General features: G+C 37.2%; 1 protein-coding gene across 1 annotated transcript in view; it reads right to left on the bottom strand.

The window, feature by feature from the left end:
- SLC15A5 (solute carrier family 15 member 5) overlaps positions 1 to 19,366 on the bottom strand; it is a 37,116-nt gene that overhangs the window by 5,609 nt on the left and 12,141 nt on the right. The window contains exons 4-7 of the mRNA XM_013947389.1: positions 17,147 to 17,367; positions 14,376 to 14,562; positions 8,811 to 8,999; positions 4,451 to 4,582 (exon numbers count right to left, since the gene is read on the bottom strand). Of these exons, the coding sequence (XP_013802843.1) occupies positions 4,451 to 4,582; positions 8,811 to 8,999; positions 14,376 to 14,562; positions 17,147 to 17,367 (729 nt within the window). The remainder of the gene's footprint in view (positions 1 to 4,450; positions 4,583 to 8,810; positions 9,000 to 14,375; positions 14,563 to 17,146; positions 17,368 to 19,366) is intronic.

Here is a 19,366-nt window from a genome sequence, read left to right as displayed (position 1 = left end):
CTATGGAGATTGCCAACGGAAGTGCCAATTACAAGGTTGGTTTGTCACGCAGATAATTGCTCACTGGGAATTAACTTTCTAAAACAAGATCCTGATTTCCATTTTTATTCCAACAATGGAAATACTGCATGAATCACCACAGGGAATCAGAAGTTTCCTTTAGCTGTGTATATTTTAAAAGAGCCTTTAAAAAGCCTTTTTGGTTAGAGGTGAATTGACTATGCTTTTCATGGCAAATTTAGAACAGATTAAGAGACAAAGACCAGGAACAGTCCGAGGTCTTCTTCCAGCCTGCTGCCACACACTGCTGAAATGAAGCATCTGGTGAACTTTCACAGACGTTCTGCAGTCCTATCAATTTTGCATCAAAGATGCTCGGGTAGTATGAGAAGGAGCAATATTATAAAACACCCAGAGAAAACACCTGATCCTATAAACACAGGGAGAAAGGTAGGTGAAGCAGTGATCGAGACATGGGCAAAAACACCTTCCTGTGCTGCTCCTGGGGGATGACTGACAATGACAAAAAGATAGTGACACTAGCCATAAAAGAAGATGTGGAAAGGACTGTAAGCCAATGCTTGCACATATATTAGTGCACAGAAGGTATCTACTACTATGTGGCATCCTTAGAGTTCTCAAAGGATTCACAATGAAGCCCAAAGTTGCACAGGTAGGTATTCAGTTCGTTTACTGCTACCACCATAGAATTTTACTTTTGGGAAAATACAGAAGGAGCACAGGAAGAACATCCTACAGGTAAGCTTATTCTGTGTGAAACCCACATTTTATAGCTAATCTGCAACTATAGACCATGATTAGAAAAAAATTGTAATTCAGACCTTAGAAAAGGATTGTATCTCCTTCAGTCATTTCATCAAGTTAGGGGATACATGAGTGTTTAATCATCTCCAAATTAAAAGTCTCAGTCTGCCTCTAATCCTTATTAGCTAAGTAGGCACTGGTGGACACTACCATCTGGACTGCAAAAAATATCTTTTAGCTTTATCATCTTTGGTATTTAAAAATCACACAAGGCTCCAAACTGGAGGGGGGAGAAAAAACCCTCACAAAAAAAGACAGTTCCCTGAAAACAAGCAGGAAAATTGCATCTGGGGCAGTTTCCTTCCTCTGACTTTTTTTTTTTCCTCCTCATATATTTACATTAATATTTTTAGAGAAACATGTTCTGCAATGATTGGCATAGGAGGACAGGTTTTGCCTTGCATCTTCCTCAGTTAAAATGTTAGGAGAGGTAAAAGAACTAAAAGAAAGCAGTTTCCCAGCTTGTACCGAAAATATCACTGTCACCCATCATCTGTTTGCACTCGTCAGATTTCAAAAAAAAGCCTTATTTTATCATATTCACACCACCCTCCATAGATGCGTTAAAAGTGATTAATGCAGCTTAGACTGTGACTGATATCTGATCAACTTTGCCAATAAAAAAAACCAACAAAATTTAAGCTAGTGACATGAAACAGGATATAAAGGGGTTTAAATAATTTTGTCAACACCCTCCATGCTTCAGCACTTCACAATACACTTTGGAGGGTACTGTATCCTGAATTGCTTCATGGTAATCACGGTCCCATTGCTTAGAGATGGGAGAACCAGAAATAGTCTTGGCTCAAGTTCTAGAGAAACAAGAATCAGGGAACAAGCCAAAAGCACCATAGCCAAAGAGCCACACATTGAACCTTGCTATATTTTACAAAAGCATTGCTTAAACACTGCCTTCTTGTTTCAGCAAAACAGAAGGAATTTTGATTTCGGGTCTAATTAAAGAGAGTTCAGCTTTTTCTGGGGGGGGGGGGGGGGGGGGAAGAGACATTCCTCCCTCCCCCCAGCACAGTTCAGGTTGCTTTGCTTTCCCCCCAGTTCCATAAATTGTCCAGATACTGAGCGTTTTAAAAGCTCCTTAAATAGAGTTGAAAAAAACCCAAACATGAGTGATGACAGCTTAATTTGTGTCACTACCTAAGAGATGTCACCATTCTATTCTCTCAAGCACTGTCATCTTTAGAAGGTTCAATAGGTAACCACCCAGGTTTTATCAATTAGAAAAGGATTATGTTGCTGATCTTTGTTTTTTTTCATCACAAGAACACCACAAGAAGTATAGTGAAAAATTTGGAAGAAATATAGTATTTGATACTACTTACAGAAGGGACATAACAACACAGAACAAGAGAATTTTGTACAGCGTTTCTCTTCAAACTAGGAAAAAAAACCTAACAAACCAAATCCATTTTTTTGTTTTAAATAACCTATACCCAACTTCAGAAGTCTGATCCCAAGCCTACTTTGGTTTATGAAACTGCGGGACTAAAGTCTGGCAAGGGTGGATAGAGGAGAGGAGTATTCTAAATCTTCAGTCTGAGGGGTTATTTAAAAGCCGTGAATTGTGTCAATTGTGATAATTTTTAATAATTCATCTAGTTCTAGCAGCAAAAACTGGGAAAGAGAAAGCCAGTGAGATGCTACATATTTGTAAAAATAAACTGTGGGGACCCAATAATATACTGTTTACATGCAAATACAGAAAGTAATCCCTAAGGGTTCTAACTAGATAATATGTTAAATATTTTTCGCTACGTTTTCACTACAGCTTTTCAAGCTTTGCATAGGAATTCCTCTACATAAGGACTTAATCAAGCCAATCAAAAAAAATCAGACTGTCACCAAATCACTTCTGAAATTGCCATCTGGAGCAAAAGTCACTGTTACAGTGTGGTCAGCTCCACGTACAGGAATGATAGTTCTGATGATGTAAGGAAAGACATAAATTAGATCTTCTTTCGGAACTAAGTAGACACAGCTTTTTAAAAGTGAGAAGTACTTTAGCCAGAAAACTTTTTTTACTTAAGAATCTTAAGCAAAATAGGAGAGAACATGGCAACCCCAGTTTGGGTGGAACTGGGAGAGTTCAGTGGGTTTTTTTTGGTCCCAGCATGGATGAGAATCTGAAGCCTCCAATAAAACAGTATTTCTAGTAAGAAACAAATATTTTCTTTTTGGTCAATTAAATATTTTCATCCAGATCAGAAAAGAAATTCACTTTGATATAAAATTAGACAAAAGCTAATAAGTTACTGAATTGCAAACAAAGCAAAAATCAATTTCCTATTGTACTTTGTATAAAACAATGCTATAACGGAATAAGTGATATATATATAGCGGCATGACATAGTCAAAATGTTTTGATGCTGACATTATGATAGATTATTTAGCAAAAACAATAAAAATAGCCGTACAGGTCAAAAGACATTCATTTGTTCAGATCTTGGGAGCTTGTATTAAAATTTCTTGTCATACTTTTACTTTCCCTTGTTTTTCTGCTGCATGTTTTTTTATATAGAAAAAAGAAAAATAGAAGAACTGAAACCGAACTGTGAGCAGTTCCAAATTCCTGCAGCAATTGTAATTGCAGCTGTCTTGCATTACAACCAGCAGTTGTGCTCTGTAAGAAAACAGTTCTCTGTAAGGCAGTAACAATGAAGCTTATGTCTGTCAAGCATCTTTAGAAGTAGTGCTTCAACCAGGAGAACTGTATTTTACATACATAAACATATGGATTCTGGTCCTTTGCTTAAAGGAATCCAGTGCCTTTTTTTTTTTTTTTAAACTTACTTACAAAATGTATCTTTTATGTATTGAACAAACATTTGTCAGCAGAGGAAAAAAAAAAGAGAGAGAGTTAAACAGAGGAAAAGCAGAGTGACCTCTCTTCAAAGTTACCAATCTAAAGAAATCTCCAGGTCTGGGCTTACACTAGATACTCCTCAACAGACTGAATCTGAAAAACTTGTTTTAAAAGATAGCAGGTTCCCTGGGAACTGCAGTATTTTTCTGGAAAGAGTAAAAATACAGTACAAGTATATTGTCACAGAAACTGAATGTAGGATTTTGGGTTCTTCCAGCAGCTAGGCAAAGGGGGAAGGGTAAAGAAGAGGAGAGAAAACAAGGGGGTCTGGGAGAGTAAACCCCTTTGACAGCTTTGAAACTCTCAGTCCAACCTCCTTTCCCTTAAGACAAGGAAAAGTATGTTTTTCATTCTTTTTCGCGTTCTTTGAAACACTAATCTTGCTCTCAAGGCCAGAGGATTCCATGTAAATGTGGATAAGGCACATGTATGTGTATGTGTGTATTAGATGTTTTAATGAGCAAAAGGTACTTCTTGTCTTTCAGAACAGAAGTACAGAGATTGGAGGTGAGGGCTTCCTACAAGATGCCTTTCTAATTACTCCACCTATCAAAAGTGAGAAGACTCATTAAAATTAGATGAATACAGCTGCAAGTCTTCTTCCTATCTTAATTCTATCTTAATTGTGAAAGCAAATAAATAAAACGTTGGCATCTCCTCTTATTCTACTGTATTCTTCTCCGAATCAATAATCAATAGGATTAGAAAACAGCTCAGGATCACAGCACATGAGCACATTCTTACCTTGAGTGCTCATGTGGACTGTCTGAACAATGAAAGCTCCCATAAAGCAGCCAGCTCCATTGAAGAGGGTTAAAAAATGCATGGAAATCCCTCGAATTCTTTCTGGCACAAGCCGGAACGATAGTAAGGAACCTGTAGGAAACAGATACAGTTACTTTTTTTTTTTTTTTTTTTTTTTAAGTTAGGCATGGCAGAAGACACTATATAGAAAAGAAAACCCAAGTGTCTCTGTAATAGGAACTTTCCATATTTTAAACATAACCTACTTGCTGCAGAAGGGTAATCACACTTGTTAGTATTCACCTTATTAACAATGAATTCTCTAAACTATTTGAACAAATCTCTGTAAAAAAAAAAAAACCTACATAAAACTAGTAATATTCCACAAGTATGTAATATTCTTCCATCCAGACAGTTGCTTTCACCTTTTAAAACCTCAGGCATAACAAGACAAGAAAAACACTGTAGCCATGAAGTGTGAAGAAAGCAGATGTGATGTTTAACACCTGCAGAACAGCAGGACCTCATATGCCAAAGTCAGTACAGCAAGGCCACTAATATATACTTCTGAAGTTCAGAACACTGCCTTAATTTGTTTCAGGTTGGACAATGCTCCTCTTTCCTAGAAGGCAACCCTCAAAATCACTAGCTAATATTGAAGACCCCCACTTTCTTGCCAGAAGACTAAACCAGAAAAAGCAAAAACACAGGAAAAAAGGAAGATGAAGCTGTGCTTGTAGTACTGATAACTATAATCCTACCAGTCGTAATTTAGCTAAATTATGCTACAGTAACAGTAAGTATTTATAATAGGAAAGTAACCCCCCAAAATGACAGCTGAGTTATCAAAATCTCATTTTCCTAATCTTGCATCTTGAGCTCTCATCCACACTAGTTCTCCAAGCTCCAGTGTCTCCCAATCTGCTATATTAGCTGAGCTAGAATGACCTCCACATTGAGAAACTTGTCAGCAGAGAATCCCACAGGGATACTGAGTTGCATGAAGCATCACTGAATACCAGTGAAAGTCCACAATAACCATCTCCCACTCTTTTTAATTTGGAGGTCCAAATGAGGGCTTTGGAACCATATTAAAGAAATAAGAAAAAACAAACAAACAACCCCACAGTCAGTGCTTTTTCCTCATTCACAGTAGGAACCAAAAGCCTGGTGGCAATAGAAAGGAGGTGATCACACTATAGATAGAACAGTACAGTTTGAAGAGCTGCAAAGTGAAACATTGTACAGCCAGCGTCCTAACCTCTTTGAGTCACTAAGGGCCTGTAAAATCTTCTTTTTCTAAAAACAGGGGTGGAAAGCATGCATGTTGACCAAATTCAGCCTGGGTAATTGTATCCTACTTACCTAAATTATCCCTGCTGTTTCAGCTGCATACTCTGTTCCTCACTTCTCCCGAAGTGCTGCTGTGAACTATTAAACAGCTGCTGCATTTCACCCTGGAGACTACTGCATTTCACTGGTGGGTGAAGTGATCCCCAATATATCCTTTAACTAACAGAGCTGTTTGTTACAAGGCTTCTCATTTCTAAGTGCTTTGAGACATTTTGATGGGCAGAGAACATTCTTGCAATGCTTTAACAAACACTGCAAATCTGCTAACCCTTTGTAGGGCAAAGCAGTTACATTATATCAGATCATTTGTTCACCAGCAGTGTAACAAACCTGGGGCTGGTAGGCTGGCTTCCCATCACCCACAAATTCATGCATTATGGGGGCATATGTCTGCTATTATTACCCCACAGAATGGATTTTTATTTTTACTTTTTTAAGCATTGGGCTTTTAAGGAGTAATTTCCTACTTTAAAGCAAGCTAGGGTTACATATTCAAGCTGTCAAAGGCCTGTGCATTCTTATATTGACCTTCAGTTACATTGTAACATTGTGGGGAGAGCAGTTATTTTATTATTATATATATATTTTTTAAACAAGACCTCATTCAGTGCCTGGGGAATGGTAAATGTTGCTATTAATTATTTTTTAAGAGATGCTCATACCACCTGAAGCAGATGATTCTGTAAAAACTCTAGTAAAGAGATAATGAAATACACTGTATAAATACAAGTATCAGGGCCCAAATGTAGATAAAGAGTTCAGTATGACAAATCTAGCTCTTCTAACCACGCACTCCAGAAATGAGATACCTCCTTCTCTTCCCTCCCACAAGTGTGAACACTTCTGTCTTCAACTCAGATCATGTACTTTCCTGTCAAGTAAATTACGATAATTTAGTTTGACCTTCTGCATAACACAGACAGTAGAATATCAGCAAAGGTGAAACAACTATTTAGGTGTCCAGATAGTTTATATATTTAGGTTTAAACATCTACTTGTCTTTACAGATGATGAAGATCCACTGAACTGTTCCTGATAAGCAATTCAGTTCAAACTGAAGTAGAAACCTAGAGCTCAATTCAGTAGCCTAAATACAGATGCCCAGTGCTGCTTGAAATGCTCTAGTGCACCTGCATGGGGCTGACTGATAAGGGTGAAGGACCTATGGGAGAACTTCACTCTTCTATAGCAGCGGCCAGAGGTCAAGCAGGCAACCTGCAGTCTGGAGTGCCCTCTCTGCCCTGAGTATCTTAGATAGTCCATCACAAAAGGTGCCAGACACCAAAGTGCGGGCAAATGGAGGTGCAGATCTCCATTGATTACAGCAGGAACCTGCTCTTTTTGATACCTACTTTTAGTTCTCTACATGCAAATCAAGCTTAGGCTTAGCTCCACTTCCCTGGGTTCTTGAGTCATGCCTGTTACTACAGCTCTTAATAAGACACTTAGTCTTTATTTTAATGTGGTAAATAATGGAGAGGACACTCTTCTTCCTCAGGTATTCTAATGATAATCCTTCTTCAAGGAAACAAAAACAAAGTTGAGTTTCATTTCTTTTTTAAAGACTAATATCATCTTCCAGTCAGTGAACTTCCATTGTGTCTCAGTGTACTAAATTAAACAGCCTTATTCTATCAGAAATATTCTTCTCATGCAGAAGCATAAGAAGGCTGTAAGCAAGCCACCTCTTAACCTTTTTTTGTTGCTGTTTTTGTTGTTAAACAGAGATGGTCACAGTTTTCTGTTACACTTAGCCTGTAACCTAGAAACCACATAACCGAGACGGGTTTCTAGGCAGGTTAAGTACTTGAGAGCTATCAGATGAAGAGGCATTATGAAAGTGCTAAGTATTTAAAAGTAGGGAAAAATTACCTTTTTTGTGACAGACCATGACCGACAGCTCTTAATAGTCTTAGAGTGTAAGCATGAAAGTTGAGACACTAAAGTTGTTTCCTGCTCTTAAATGCTGGAGTTGTATTTGAACAACAGACACTTCAACCCGTAGAATTAAGTGCTTGTAGAGATCAGCTAGTCAACTACTTTACTTGTATTTCTTTAAATGAATGTTGATTTGATTATTTTTCTAATACTAACATTTTTTTAAGCTCTGGAAGGTAAAATGCAGGTAAACACTTTGTGTGCTCCTCACAAGAAAATAAGCCTATAGAAGTGGAAAGGTAAATTATGGAAGGGACAAAAGGTTCAGACTCACAATCAAGAGTGTGTCCTTATGGATGTCCTTATGGTGTCACTTATGGATGGCAGACATGAGCTGAGCTCTGCCTGTGCTCTGAGAAACAGGAGTTTTTATCTCCAGCTCTGTGCCACAAGTTAAGGCATAACACTCTGTGCAGGCATGTTCACATGACTCCTGATTGGAGCACAATCTACCTGCAATATTCTTCAAATTAGCATGTCAGTTGAACTGTGCTAACTGCATGCATATGTTCTGAGTCACTGATAAACATGCTGTAATTTTATTCAGCTGGACCCAATATAAAAAGGGTTAAGCTAAATTGCCTCACCTTGTTTTGGTTATTGCCTAAAAAAGTGTTCATTGACTGTGATTGTCACATGTGTATTTGTTTAGTTTCAAGAAAATCATCATAGAATTGTAGAATAGTTCAGATTAGAAAGGACCTCAGGAGCCCATCAGGTCCAGACTCCTGCGGGAAGCAGGTTCAACATCAACGTCAACCATGCATCTGTGCCCAGAACCCCACTGGTTTGATAATCCCCTCCCCTGCTGAATGGTGGATTACTGAACCAGGTCATCTGACTGGGCTATTTCATGTTCTAGTTAATCTAGGACAACATCATTGTCACTGTGCATTACAGCCAACAAGACCTGCTCCTCTGAAGCAGGTAAAACATAGATCTGCTCATTAATCCTGTGGAAAAGAGCCAGGGATAAAACATCAGATGACAGTCTAACTATTTTTAGGAAGCCAATATCATTCTGTGCAACTCAGGATGCTCTCACTTTAGCCTATTAAATTTTACTTACAGGAGGGAGTTACCAAGGCTTCAGCCACTCCAAGTAAAATGTACTGAGGAGCTAAGTGGAAACAAGGCATGGAGGAGACCAGGAGAACCTCCTTGGAAAGGATCTGTTCCACCTGAGGAAAATGCTTTCGGTGTATTTCAGAGAAGCCAGCAACCATCACAGAAAGTGCAGCAGATAATTGACCTACAACTGGGTAGACAGCATAGACAGTATTCATCAAGGTTGTAGTTAAAGGATTACAATGTATTTAGAAAAAAAATGAAGCAGAGTCTCAGTACACGCAAAATGCACCCTATCAAAATGCACCCTTTCTGCACACATAAAGATGGATAAAAAGTACGTCCTATCCCGCAAGCTTAACTCTAAATAATACAATGGCAAAGAGAGAACAGCTCAGCACAGGAAGAATTTAGGGATGAAGAATACATGAGAGAGAAAAGTTTTTCAGAAGAAGAAATTCATAAACAAGAACTTTTTTGCGGGGGGAGTGGGGAGAGGCGAGGAGGGAGAGAAAAGGCAGCAACTCTTCTAAAGAGTGCAAGAGATCAAGTAGGAATAATACTACTGAGGCCAGAAGGAAATACTCCTGTACAACCACCAATAAGATTCTGAAATACACAGATGCGCTTCATGCTTTACCTGTTTGTTTTCTATGCAAGGAAAAGCACGTGACCCAGCAACAACCACTGGACTTCTAACGTGAATTTAACATCTCTTATGAATCAGGTGACATCAGTAACTGTCATTAAGACTGCACTGAGCAAAAGCAGAGTGTTTAATCCAGTCATGAATCATGACAGCTGATCCCCTGCAATTGTAGGCAACTGTACTGGCTCCAACTGTAAAGCAATGATCTGTCCTTACCCACTGAACTGAGGAACAAGGACTTTTCTTGGATTGGGAATTTTTAGCACTTTAAGTTTTTATAGGCAGGTTTACATCCCTCAGTCTCAGATAGCATGCCAGACTGGCATACTGTTACTACTCAGTGCAAGTCATGGGAAAGAAAGAGAGATCACCACTTAAGATCACACCTTAGTAGATGAAGCCTTCCTATATTTTTTCTTTTTCCTTTACTATAGAATAATCCTGACCTACTTTTAAAAGTTCATTTGCTAGATAGTAGCATTTGCTAGATTGTTTAACATTTCAGAATTAGATGAGCTGCATTACTGGAAGAGATAATCTTCTCCTTAAATGATTTTTTTTTTTTGGCAATAGAGAAACAGGATTCTCATTAAAAAACAGATCTTAATTTTCCTCTCAGTTCCTGATGAGGGATAAATGGCATAAAAGCCATGCTGTGGACTTTGGAAGTTTGCAGATACACTTCTAAGTGCTTCACATATGCCATTGGATGATTACAGTGGCCTCCTGCATGTCCTGAAGAAGTATCACTGCACGGTTCATAAGTCACTGCTCTATATATTCTGGCATATACAACACCTGCCTGCCCAAGTCTATACAGGAACACAGGGCTGTGAGAAAAAAAAAGTCTGTGTCTAGCCTTATCATGCAAGAAAAAGTTTCTAATAAACTTAACTGTGTTTTAAATACCATAGACTTCACCAAACACCATTGCGTGAGGAACACTATTTAAATGTATTATTTTATGCTTTTTGATATGAAGAAGCGATCATAATTTCTCAGAAAGGCAAAGAACCCAGAATTTCCAAATAAGTCTCTATTGAATTTGAAACATTTCTACACATTTTGAGCTCCCATTGATTTTGACTAGGTTGTGATTCCTCAGCATTTCTAAGCTATAATGTACAGGTGTGAGAACAACAGGTGGGTAAGTACAGGTGTGGTTTCTTTTGACAGCTTTGGCTCAAATACCTGGACCATGCACTGTTTTCTCCTTGTCTTAAGCAGCTTCATCTTACTTCATGACTGGCAATTGCTTCACTTACTAGATTTGACATACAGTCACAGGGTTTTGGGTTTTTTATATATATATATATATATATATATATATATATACACACACACACCCCACCTGTGACAACAGAACTGAACTTGTGCAGATATCATAGACAAAAGCTCCGCTGGAAAACACATCACCTATCTTTGTGCTATCAGAAAGCCAGAGCAGTGCTTGTATCTGGCTACTGTCTAGCAGAAAGAATACATTTTATACTCCTTCCAGCCTGGTGCAGTTGCAGGCAATAAATATGAATGTATGTGCATACATGTGTAATGTGTCAATACATTATACTCTCATTAAAAAAAAGTTTCTACCTCCACTTTAAAACCAGACTGAATTTCTTGTGTTCCCACTGAGATCTTTCTAGAATTTTATTGCTCTGACCATTAAAAACCTTCTGTTTTCTATGTATTAAAGTGGTCAGGGTATACCCATTATTCTGTATCAGTATCACTCTTGGGTTAGAAAAGCTCTTTTGCTTTCCTATATGTATCCTTGAAGGTATTCATAAGCAGCAACTACAACCTTTCTGAGCCTCTACTTTGTTATCCTAAATAAATCAAGTTTTCCCTCATAAGTTTCCTTATGTGCATCCAGTGATATCTGAATCCTTCTGATCATGACTGGAAGCTTGGGAACAGCTTATTACAGGAGAGTTTACCAGTTCCTCAAGAAATTATGTTTATATTCCTTATTGTAGCTGAAAATACCTCATTTAATACATATGCTCTTTGATCACATTTTTTCCTTGATAGTCAAAGTAACTAAGATTATCATGCAAATAGTTTAGATTTGTAGGTTTCTTTCTTTTTCTCTCATTTCCAGCTGACAAAGCCCATAGTTCCCATAACAGAAATTACATAAGACTTCTCACTTTGTACTATTACATCTCATCCCCCTGCCTTCCCCCCCCCTTTTTTTTCCTCCTTTTTTTCTTCCTCCCCATTTTTCTTTTTAACTGTCCAGCTTCATAGTCAGCCAGCCATTCCTGCCTGCTACTCAGGGAACATCTGTGTCCTCACCTATCTCACAGTCCTAAATTAATCCCTCTTTTCACTTATAATTTCAGTAACAATTATCTCTTCCTGTAACTAGCTTCCCATGCTGTCACATGAGCACAAATGCTGGTTGAAGGGAAGGGATGAAAGGCTCAGCTGTAGGGAGAGCAAAGATGAAGCAGCCCAGGCTTCAGTGGTCTTGAGCTGCAGACAAACACTTTCTGACTGTATTTTCTAAGTAACCTCACTGCAAGTGAGGGACAACTATCCAGTCAGCATGAATGTGCAATCCTCTTCTGAATCTTCTGTATTCTTGATTAAATCAAGCAGCACAAACAAGTATTAAACTGGAAAAAACCCTCTTTAAATTTATCAAATGTTCACTTTTTTCTTTTTTTGTAAAGTGGCCCAGACAATATATTTGGGACACAATTTAAATTCACTTTAAGATTCTCATATATGTTACATCATACCTAGTTTACAAATAAACCAACAATTATAGAAGAAGCAATATAGATTATGGTTTTCATGTAAATCCTTACTATAGAGTGATCACAGATATTATAGTTCAACATGGTCTATATGGTTTGTCTTTGAAAACTGATATTCTCAACACACTGAAAATTACCAGAAAATGATTTAAACTTTTTCCTGTTACAAGACTTGCATTAAAATATAGCTAGAGGCTGGCTTAACACCAACAGCCTATTTATACCTTCATTTTTGTTCCTGAAAATAATTGTGAACCTAATTAACCGTTGGCAAAAATATTGGTACTTAGAGGTCTACCATATTTGCAGGTGCAGTCATATACTTGGATATCTAAAGCCATCGTCTGTACTCACAGGTATTTTTGTGCCTTAGGTAATTTATCACCCCTAACAGGAGGCTATTTTCATAAATGAAGCTATTAAGAATAAACCACTGCATATATTCTACTGCTGTTCAACATAACAGGATAGAACATTAATACTAACTTGAAATTTCCATGGTTTTAAGGAAAAGTATTATCTGAATGCGTTTTTTGTGTTTTAATGCAGATGTTATTTTAAAAATTAGGGTAATTGCAACCTGCTGCGTTATATGCATCTGGTTTGTATAAAACTTAATAACACTCTTAATTAGGCTAATTTAGTCAGATTAATACCTCTGTGTGTGTCAGTACTTACTGTGCTGCTTGCCATGGGGCACTGAATTAATAGTAGCACACGGAGAAAATAGTCGTTTATAAATATTTTGTCTGAGGTTTGTAATGCAGGCTGGATGATACAACATATATGAAGAGTAATTCACTTTTCTAATGGGAATATCTGTGAAATGAAGTAGTTGTAAATGAATATAGAATGGAAGCTGCTTTTCTGGTGCTACTACATGTTGCTGGTATCAGAAAAGGGTTGCAGAGAATCCCTCTAGATCCCAAGACATAGGAGGTCTGGAAGACTTTGGGGGAGGGTGATGGGGGTGGGCAGGGAGGAAGTGATACCAATGGAAGACCTCTAACTTCACGAGGCCCAATACCTGCTAAACCCATCATTGCTTCTAGGCTATGAATTTGTGAGATGAGCCCCAATCTGCAAGCCTGAAATCACATGCTTACTGATGAAAGTGTTCAAACTCATGACGGAGAAGACTCGTTTGTACCAATTCTATGAGAAAGAAAAAATACTTCAGTTTTGGAGATCCCTCTTGGCTTCATTTTGTGTAAGTGAACATATGCTAAGGCACTTTTCACTTTAGAATTTTAGTAAATAAGATAATTGTGCAGGTGTTTGTTAATTTTATATTAGATATTCAATTTAAAAATCTAATACTAGAGAAGAAACCTGCACCTCTCAAAGTAATCTACTTGTGTTCAGCCTGCTCACTGAGAATAGTGGTCCTGTGATATACATCTGTGCTTTACATAGCTGTATACATGTTTCCTTTTGCTCGTTGTCAGTTCTAGAAACACTTATTGCAGACAGAAATGGACCACATCATACTTTTATTTCACTTGGGTTGCAACTGCAGAGTCTGAATAAACAATACTACGGATAATACAGTAATCCTCTTACAAGCTGCAGTCCTAATATAGATGTAATTAGAGCATACAGTTATGAAAAAAAGCATGGTCTCTATTTATAACCTAAGCATTTAAATACAAACCCAGTATTTTTAGCAACAGAACATTTCTCCAGTATCAGAGAGCCACTAACTGGAGGACTCTCCCATCCTAAAAAGATTTCTGAATTAGATCAACTTTGAAAAAGTTACTTGGTAAACAAACACGTAAAAGATAACCAAGTCAACAAAAGTCTCTAGCCTAAGTGGTTAGCACTATTTCTCTAATTCCTCAGCATCCTCCTAGTTATTTGTGAGCATTTGTCTCCGTATCTTTTATCGGACAGAAGAGGCTCAATTTCTGTCCTAAATAAATACCCTAAACAAATGTTGCTCATTTTTTCATGGCATCTAAACTAGTATTTCAGGACTGCCTTTCCTTTGAATCATATCCAACTCTGAGAATCATTCCAAAACAAGTTCTTCTTAATATTTATAGTTTAGAATAATTATATAGGATTACCCAACATCTACTTAAGTTTCTCTTTCAAAAACAGAATACATATTAAAACTATGTGAACACATGTATTTTATACTTACCAATGTAAATTGTCGGAGAATGTCTACTTTCCTTGGAGCTAAAGAGACATGAGTTAATGCATTCCAAAATAGGAACAAGAATTAATAACGGTACAATGCTTATCACATTCATTGCTGCAATTGGCAAGACGAATCCACTGAAGTTCAAGTTGGAATTCATGGTTTGGAGATAATATCCTGAAGGAATCTGCATTATGGAAAAAGATCCATTTCATTAGTATACCAGTTATACTTAATGGATGAAATTTTACTATATTTGGCAACTTCTCCAACTTTTTTCCTTCTGCTTTCCTTTTGAAGAAGTCGCAGTAAATCAAATACCAGCTGACCTAAAGGAAATGGCTATTCATTATAAAAGCCTTTTGGATTGTGACATTCTCTGCCAAGATTTAGCATTTTCCTTCTATTTTATTTGCTTCTCAATTTAACAAATCTAAGCAACAACCTGGTAGTTTGCACTAGTTTAGTTGACCATCCCTAGTTAGGGCTATGAGTTAACATACTGAGTAGTTCTGTTTAATACTTTAATCACTTCTTATACTTCTTTACAGATAGTGTTTAACAGAACAGAATTACCTTTCCATTTTAGAATAGCAAGATGCAGAGTTATTTTGAATTTCTAATTGTGCGCTCTAAACAGGAGTAATTTTTAAAAGATAGTCTTGTCAGCACATGGCTTTAAAAACTATACAGAATGAGGATTTGGCCACAGCCTTAGAACCAGCTTAAATGGGACCAACAGCTTTAGCAGTATATAAAGGACTACTTTGTACTTCTGGAAACAGAAAGCAGAAGAAAACCAACAATCAAAAGATGAGCAGCCCACCAATGGCAGTCATCTAGGTATGAAATTAAAGTAGATTTATAAGACTGTCTCTCAATTCAATAGCAAATAATTCTTCCTCCTTGTGTTAGGCACTACAAAAAAATATATATATTAAATGTATTTACTTAAAAAACAGACAAAAGCAGCCCTCATCACAGTAGCTTCCACCAATAGGTTTTCCTGTCTTTTTTTTTTTTTGAGAAATCTTTGATGAATTAAGTATTGCAATTTTATGTACAACAGGAAGTTATAATCCATTCCATTTTACAGACTGACAGGAAGAGAAACAGGTAACTTGAGCAATTCACAAAAAGCAGTCATGACAGAGCTGGATGTAGAATTGATTTCTTAAGTCTTATTTCTGCACATGAATCTTATGTTTTTAGAGAGTTCTGGGTTCCTGCAGTACTCCACATGGCTCTTTAATGTGGCTGGCAATGCTAAATCCAGGTAGAATGTTATTGTTTTTCAGTTGTCCAAAAAAAATTAAAGCACAGTTAGAAACCCAACTCACAGGTTACTCATCGAAGGTTATAATTAATCCTATTCATCAAAAATCTGTTCAGCCCTTAAGAACTACTCAGAAATCTAGTTCTTAGTAGAGATGTTTTCACCTATATTTCACCTCCAAATGAGGATATAAATTGCAAAAGGGTGAATAAATGGTAAGTGAACTATGAAAGATCAGAACTGAACCAATTTTGTTAGTTTCTGGTTTCCACTGCCTATCGCAAATCAGAACTGATTTATTAATAGGAATTAAGTTATCGCTAACACAAATCACAAGCACTGAAACCTGTTAACTTAATATGGATAAAATACTATGAATCTTTAAATATATATATACACACACACACCCCTCTATAAATCTGCCTATATATTTATATATCTATTATCTAGTCTTAAAAAAAAAAAAAGCCCTAGACTTATTGAAGCTTCTGCTGAAGGAATAAAAGTCATCCCTTTCAGAAGCACAAATACTTTTCTCTTATGGATATATACCTGAATATTACAACTCTGATTAATGGCACCTGATTCATTTTTCATTTCCATCTGGTAATTAATGCCTAGCATCAGCTACCTTTCTTTCAGGGTTGGGGGGGGGGGGGGGGGAAGGTGGGAAATGAGCCAGAGATGGAAATGTAGAAGGATATCAAGAGGGAGTGTTAATAAAAGAAATACACTTAAGTTACCTACTTGCAAGAATTTCCTCAAGCAGACTCTGCACTCATTTTAACACCAATAAGTAAAAATGAATTTCCAAGCTAGTTCATAATTTTATGTTATGGCAGTTGCCAAAGGGGTAAGCTACCTCAAAGTCCTGCTCAACCAGGATCATCCAGTCAGAAATGAATTTGAAGGAATCATGTCAGCTTAAGTAGCTTTTTGACACATTTACATTTATATAACATACACAAACTCAGAAGCAGAAAGAACTGTGTCGTCTGATAGAGAGGCTATGAAAGGACTGCTTCTTTCCACAAAGAACGTGTAGGTACACCAGCCACATAACCCTGCTAAATCAATAGAAGGAATATGCAACTAAAACAGCAAAGAAAGATTTTCTACCTCTCCCCACAAGTGAGTGACCATTTAAGAAATTGGAAAATTATATTTTTTTCAAAAAGAAAGCTGAGCCTGAGTTTCCAGTAAGGATGACATACCAGCTTGAGGAGCACAGGATTCCCTGGCACTAGATTTTTCAACCAGTAAGGATTCAGAGAAATGAGTAGCAAGCAGTCACGCAAGCTCCTTCACGAGTCTTGACCAAGCCAATTTCACTTATTTGATGAGATGAGATCACAAGGTATATTCTCATGCAATTAAAACTACTCAGCCATGTTGCTCTGCTGGTAAAGCAACTGTTAAAAATCATGCCTAGAAACACAGTAGTAAACACATCACAATATTTTTCAAGATTTTCATTTAAAAGCTGATTACTCACCTGCATGATACATGTTCTATATAGAATTTGGAAAGCAAACAATGGAAAGAGCCTGGCAAGTGATTTTGTGCTTTCCACCTGAGTCTCACTGTACCGACCACCATAGTTTTCCTTGGCATGATCTAACCAGTTTGTCACACCTCCACTAAAGTAGCGATATCGGACACAGCATGTTTTCAGTGCACTAGCAATTACCCCAAAAGTTGTCAGCAGGGAACTGTCTGCAAACAATCAGAGACATTAGGCATTGGTACATTTTTACTTGCTGCCAAAATTAACGAGCCAAGACAAATCACTTTGGAAAGGAAAACCACAACCTGATATGATCACCCTTATTTCCTTTCCCCTCCCCCCAAAGGACAAAACAGGCTAGACTTACTCAAAACTATTTTTTTGGAGGCCAACTGGTACACAACTTAATTGTTACAAAAGCAATCCAACTGAACTTTCACAGAAAGAGGTATCTTTTGCTACCAGTTATTTAACATACTCTGAGAATTTGTTGCTGTAGTTGAGCAGATAAAGTATTGTTTTCCTTTGCTTTTGCTTTCTGATCACTGAATGAGGATAGTTTTCAATTCAGGACAGTAATGAAATCTTCCATGTCTGTTGAAGTCCAGGAAAGGAAGGGGAGTAATGAGGTGAGAATAGAAGCAAGCCCAGAAGAGGGCTGCTGTGTTAGAGAATTTTCATGACTGAGTTTCAAAGCCAGAAATATTATCTTAGGACTCATCTCTCACAGCACACCACTGAAAGTTTTCAGTCTAGTTTTTGGCATATTAAAACTCGCCTACTGATTGTTGGGTTCCAGAATTGAAAACTTGTTTCTCAAAATCAGATGAAACAAAAATAAAGCAAGGATAGAAAGAACAGGCTTAGGGCTTGGAGATGTAGGTTCATTTATCTTTGGTAAGGTGCTCATCCACGAAAATAGGGGTTATAGCACTTCTCTGCTTTTCTGAAGGGTTGAAGAACCGCAATAATAGGGAATTTCGTAAACAGACACTGTCCAAAAGCTAAAGTGAACTGAGAAGACGGTAGAGGGGAAGTTTGTCTCTCTACTGTCTCTGGTATGGAAAGTATTTTCAAGAATTGTCTATCAGATACCTATTGCAAGTGCCTACTGCAGAGAGAAAACTAAGAAAGGACATTTTATTAGATAACTGCCATTTAAAATTCTCCACTGACTATTTAGCATTGACCTGTAAACTGTTGGCACTGCTGAATAAATTCTCAAATATTATATATCCATCATTGCAAATACAGAGATCGGGTAGTTTTAAGTGTTCTCTTTGACTGAACTAGGTAGACATTCCTACCATATACCACAGGTGATGTTTAAGTCTGGATCTAGAATATTTCAAGACCAAATCTGAAGGCTAAAAAGAAAAGTTTGCAGACTTCCAGAGTGAATTCACTAAAAAAATTAACCAGAAAAGAAAGTATAATTTGGGGCTCTCTTGTGAAAGGTGAGTTATTTTTAAAAGTTAAAAAAAAAAAAAAAAGTGGCAGAAAACTCAAGTCAGTATCAACTCACAGGAAGAGCTAGTAATCACATGTTTTAAATCAGAGAAGTGGTAATACCTCACTTTTTCCTGTAGGAGAGCCTGGACTTTCACAAGAAAGGAATTAACAGCAGTTATGTGGTGTTATTACCACTCTGCAGGGGTTTGGAAACCAGTCAGTGTTGAAATAAGTTCTTCAGGAGTTGCTCAAAATACACCAGGATCAAACCACTGGATAGCTCAAAGTGATGACATGGATGCATTCTGATTTATATGACCTTTTCCTTGAATATAGCCATGGCCATCTCCTTTCCTTTGGAATGTAAGATGTAGGACAGACTCTTTTTGCTTATTCCTCATTAAAAGAAAGACTAAAATAACAATAAAAAAGTCCTGACATTTCAGTTCCTTTCCTAATGGATTAACTGATGCCTTCTTTAATATAATCTCCACCCGTTACCTACAAAAATGTCATTTTGTACTAAGCAAAACAGGCAAATACATCATTTAGTTGTGTTTCTCAGCATGGAATTCCAAGCAGATTATAAGCTCTAGCAAATTGGGAAGAAAATGCTGCTTGAATTTGTAGTTTTAGAAACATCTTGGGTGATACATAGACCTAATTGATATCAAGAGAATTTTGCCAATGATATAGTTAGAATAAAGATCTCATGCCTTCTTTAAAAGCAAACTAACAAAGAAAACCCACACAACC

Source organism: Apteryx mantelli, chromosome 1 (assembly GCF_036417845.1).
Source record: "Apteryx mantelli isolate bAptMan1 chromosome 1, bAptMan1.hap1, whole genome shotgun sequence".
Lineage (NCBI taxonomy): Eukaryota > Metazoa > Chordata > Aves > Apterygiformes > Apterygidae > Apteryx > Apteryx mantelli.
Note: the sequence above shows the minus strand (reverse complement) of the source record. Positions and strands in the feature narration are given on the sequence as shown.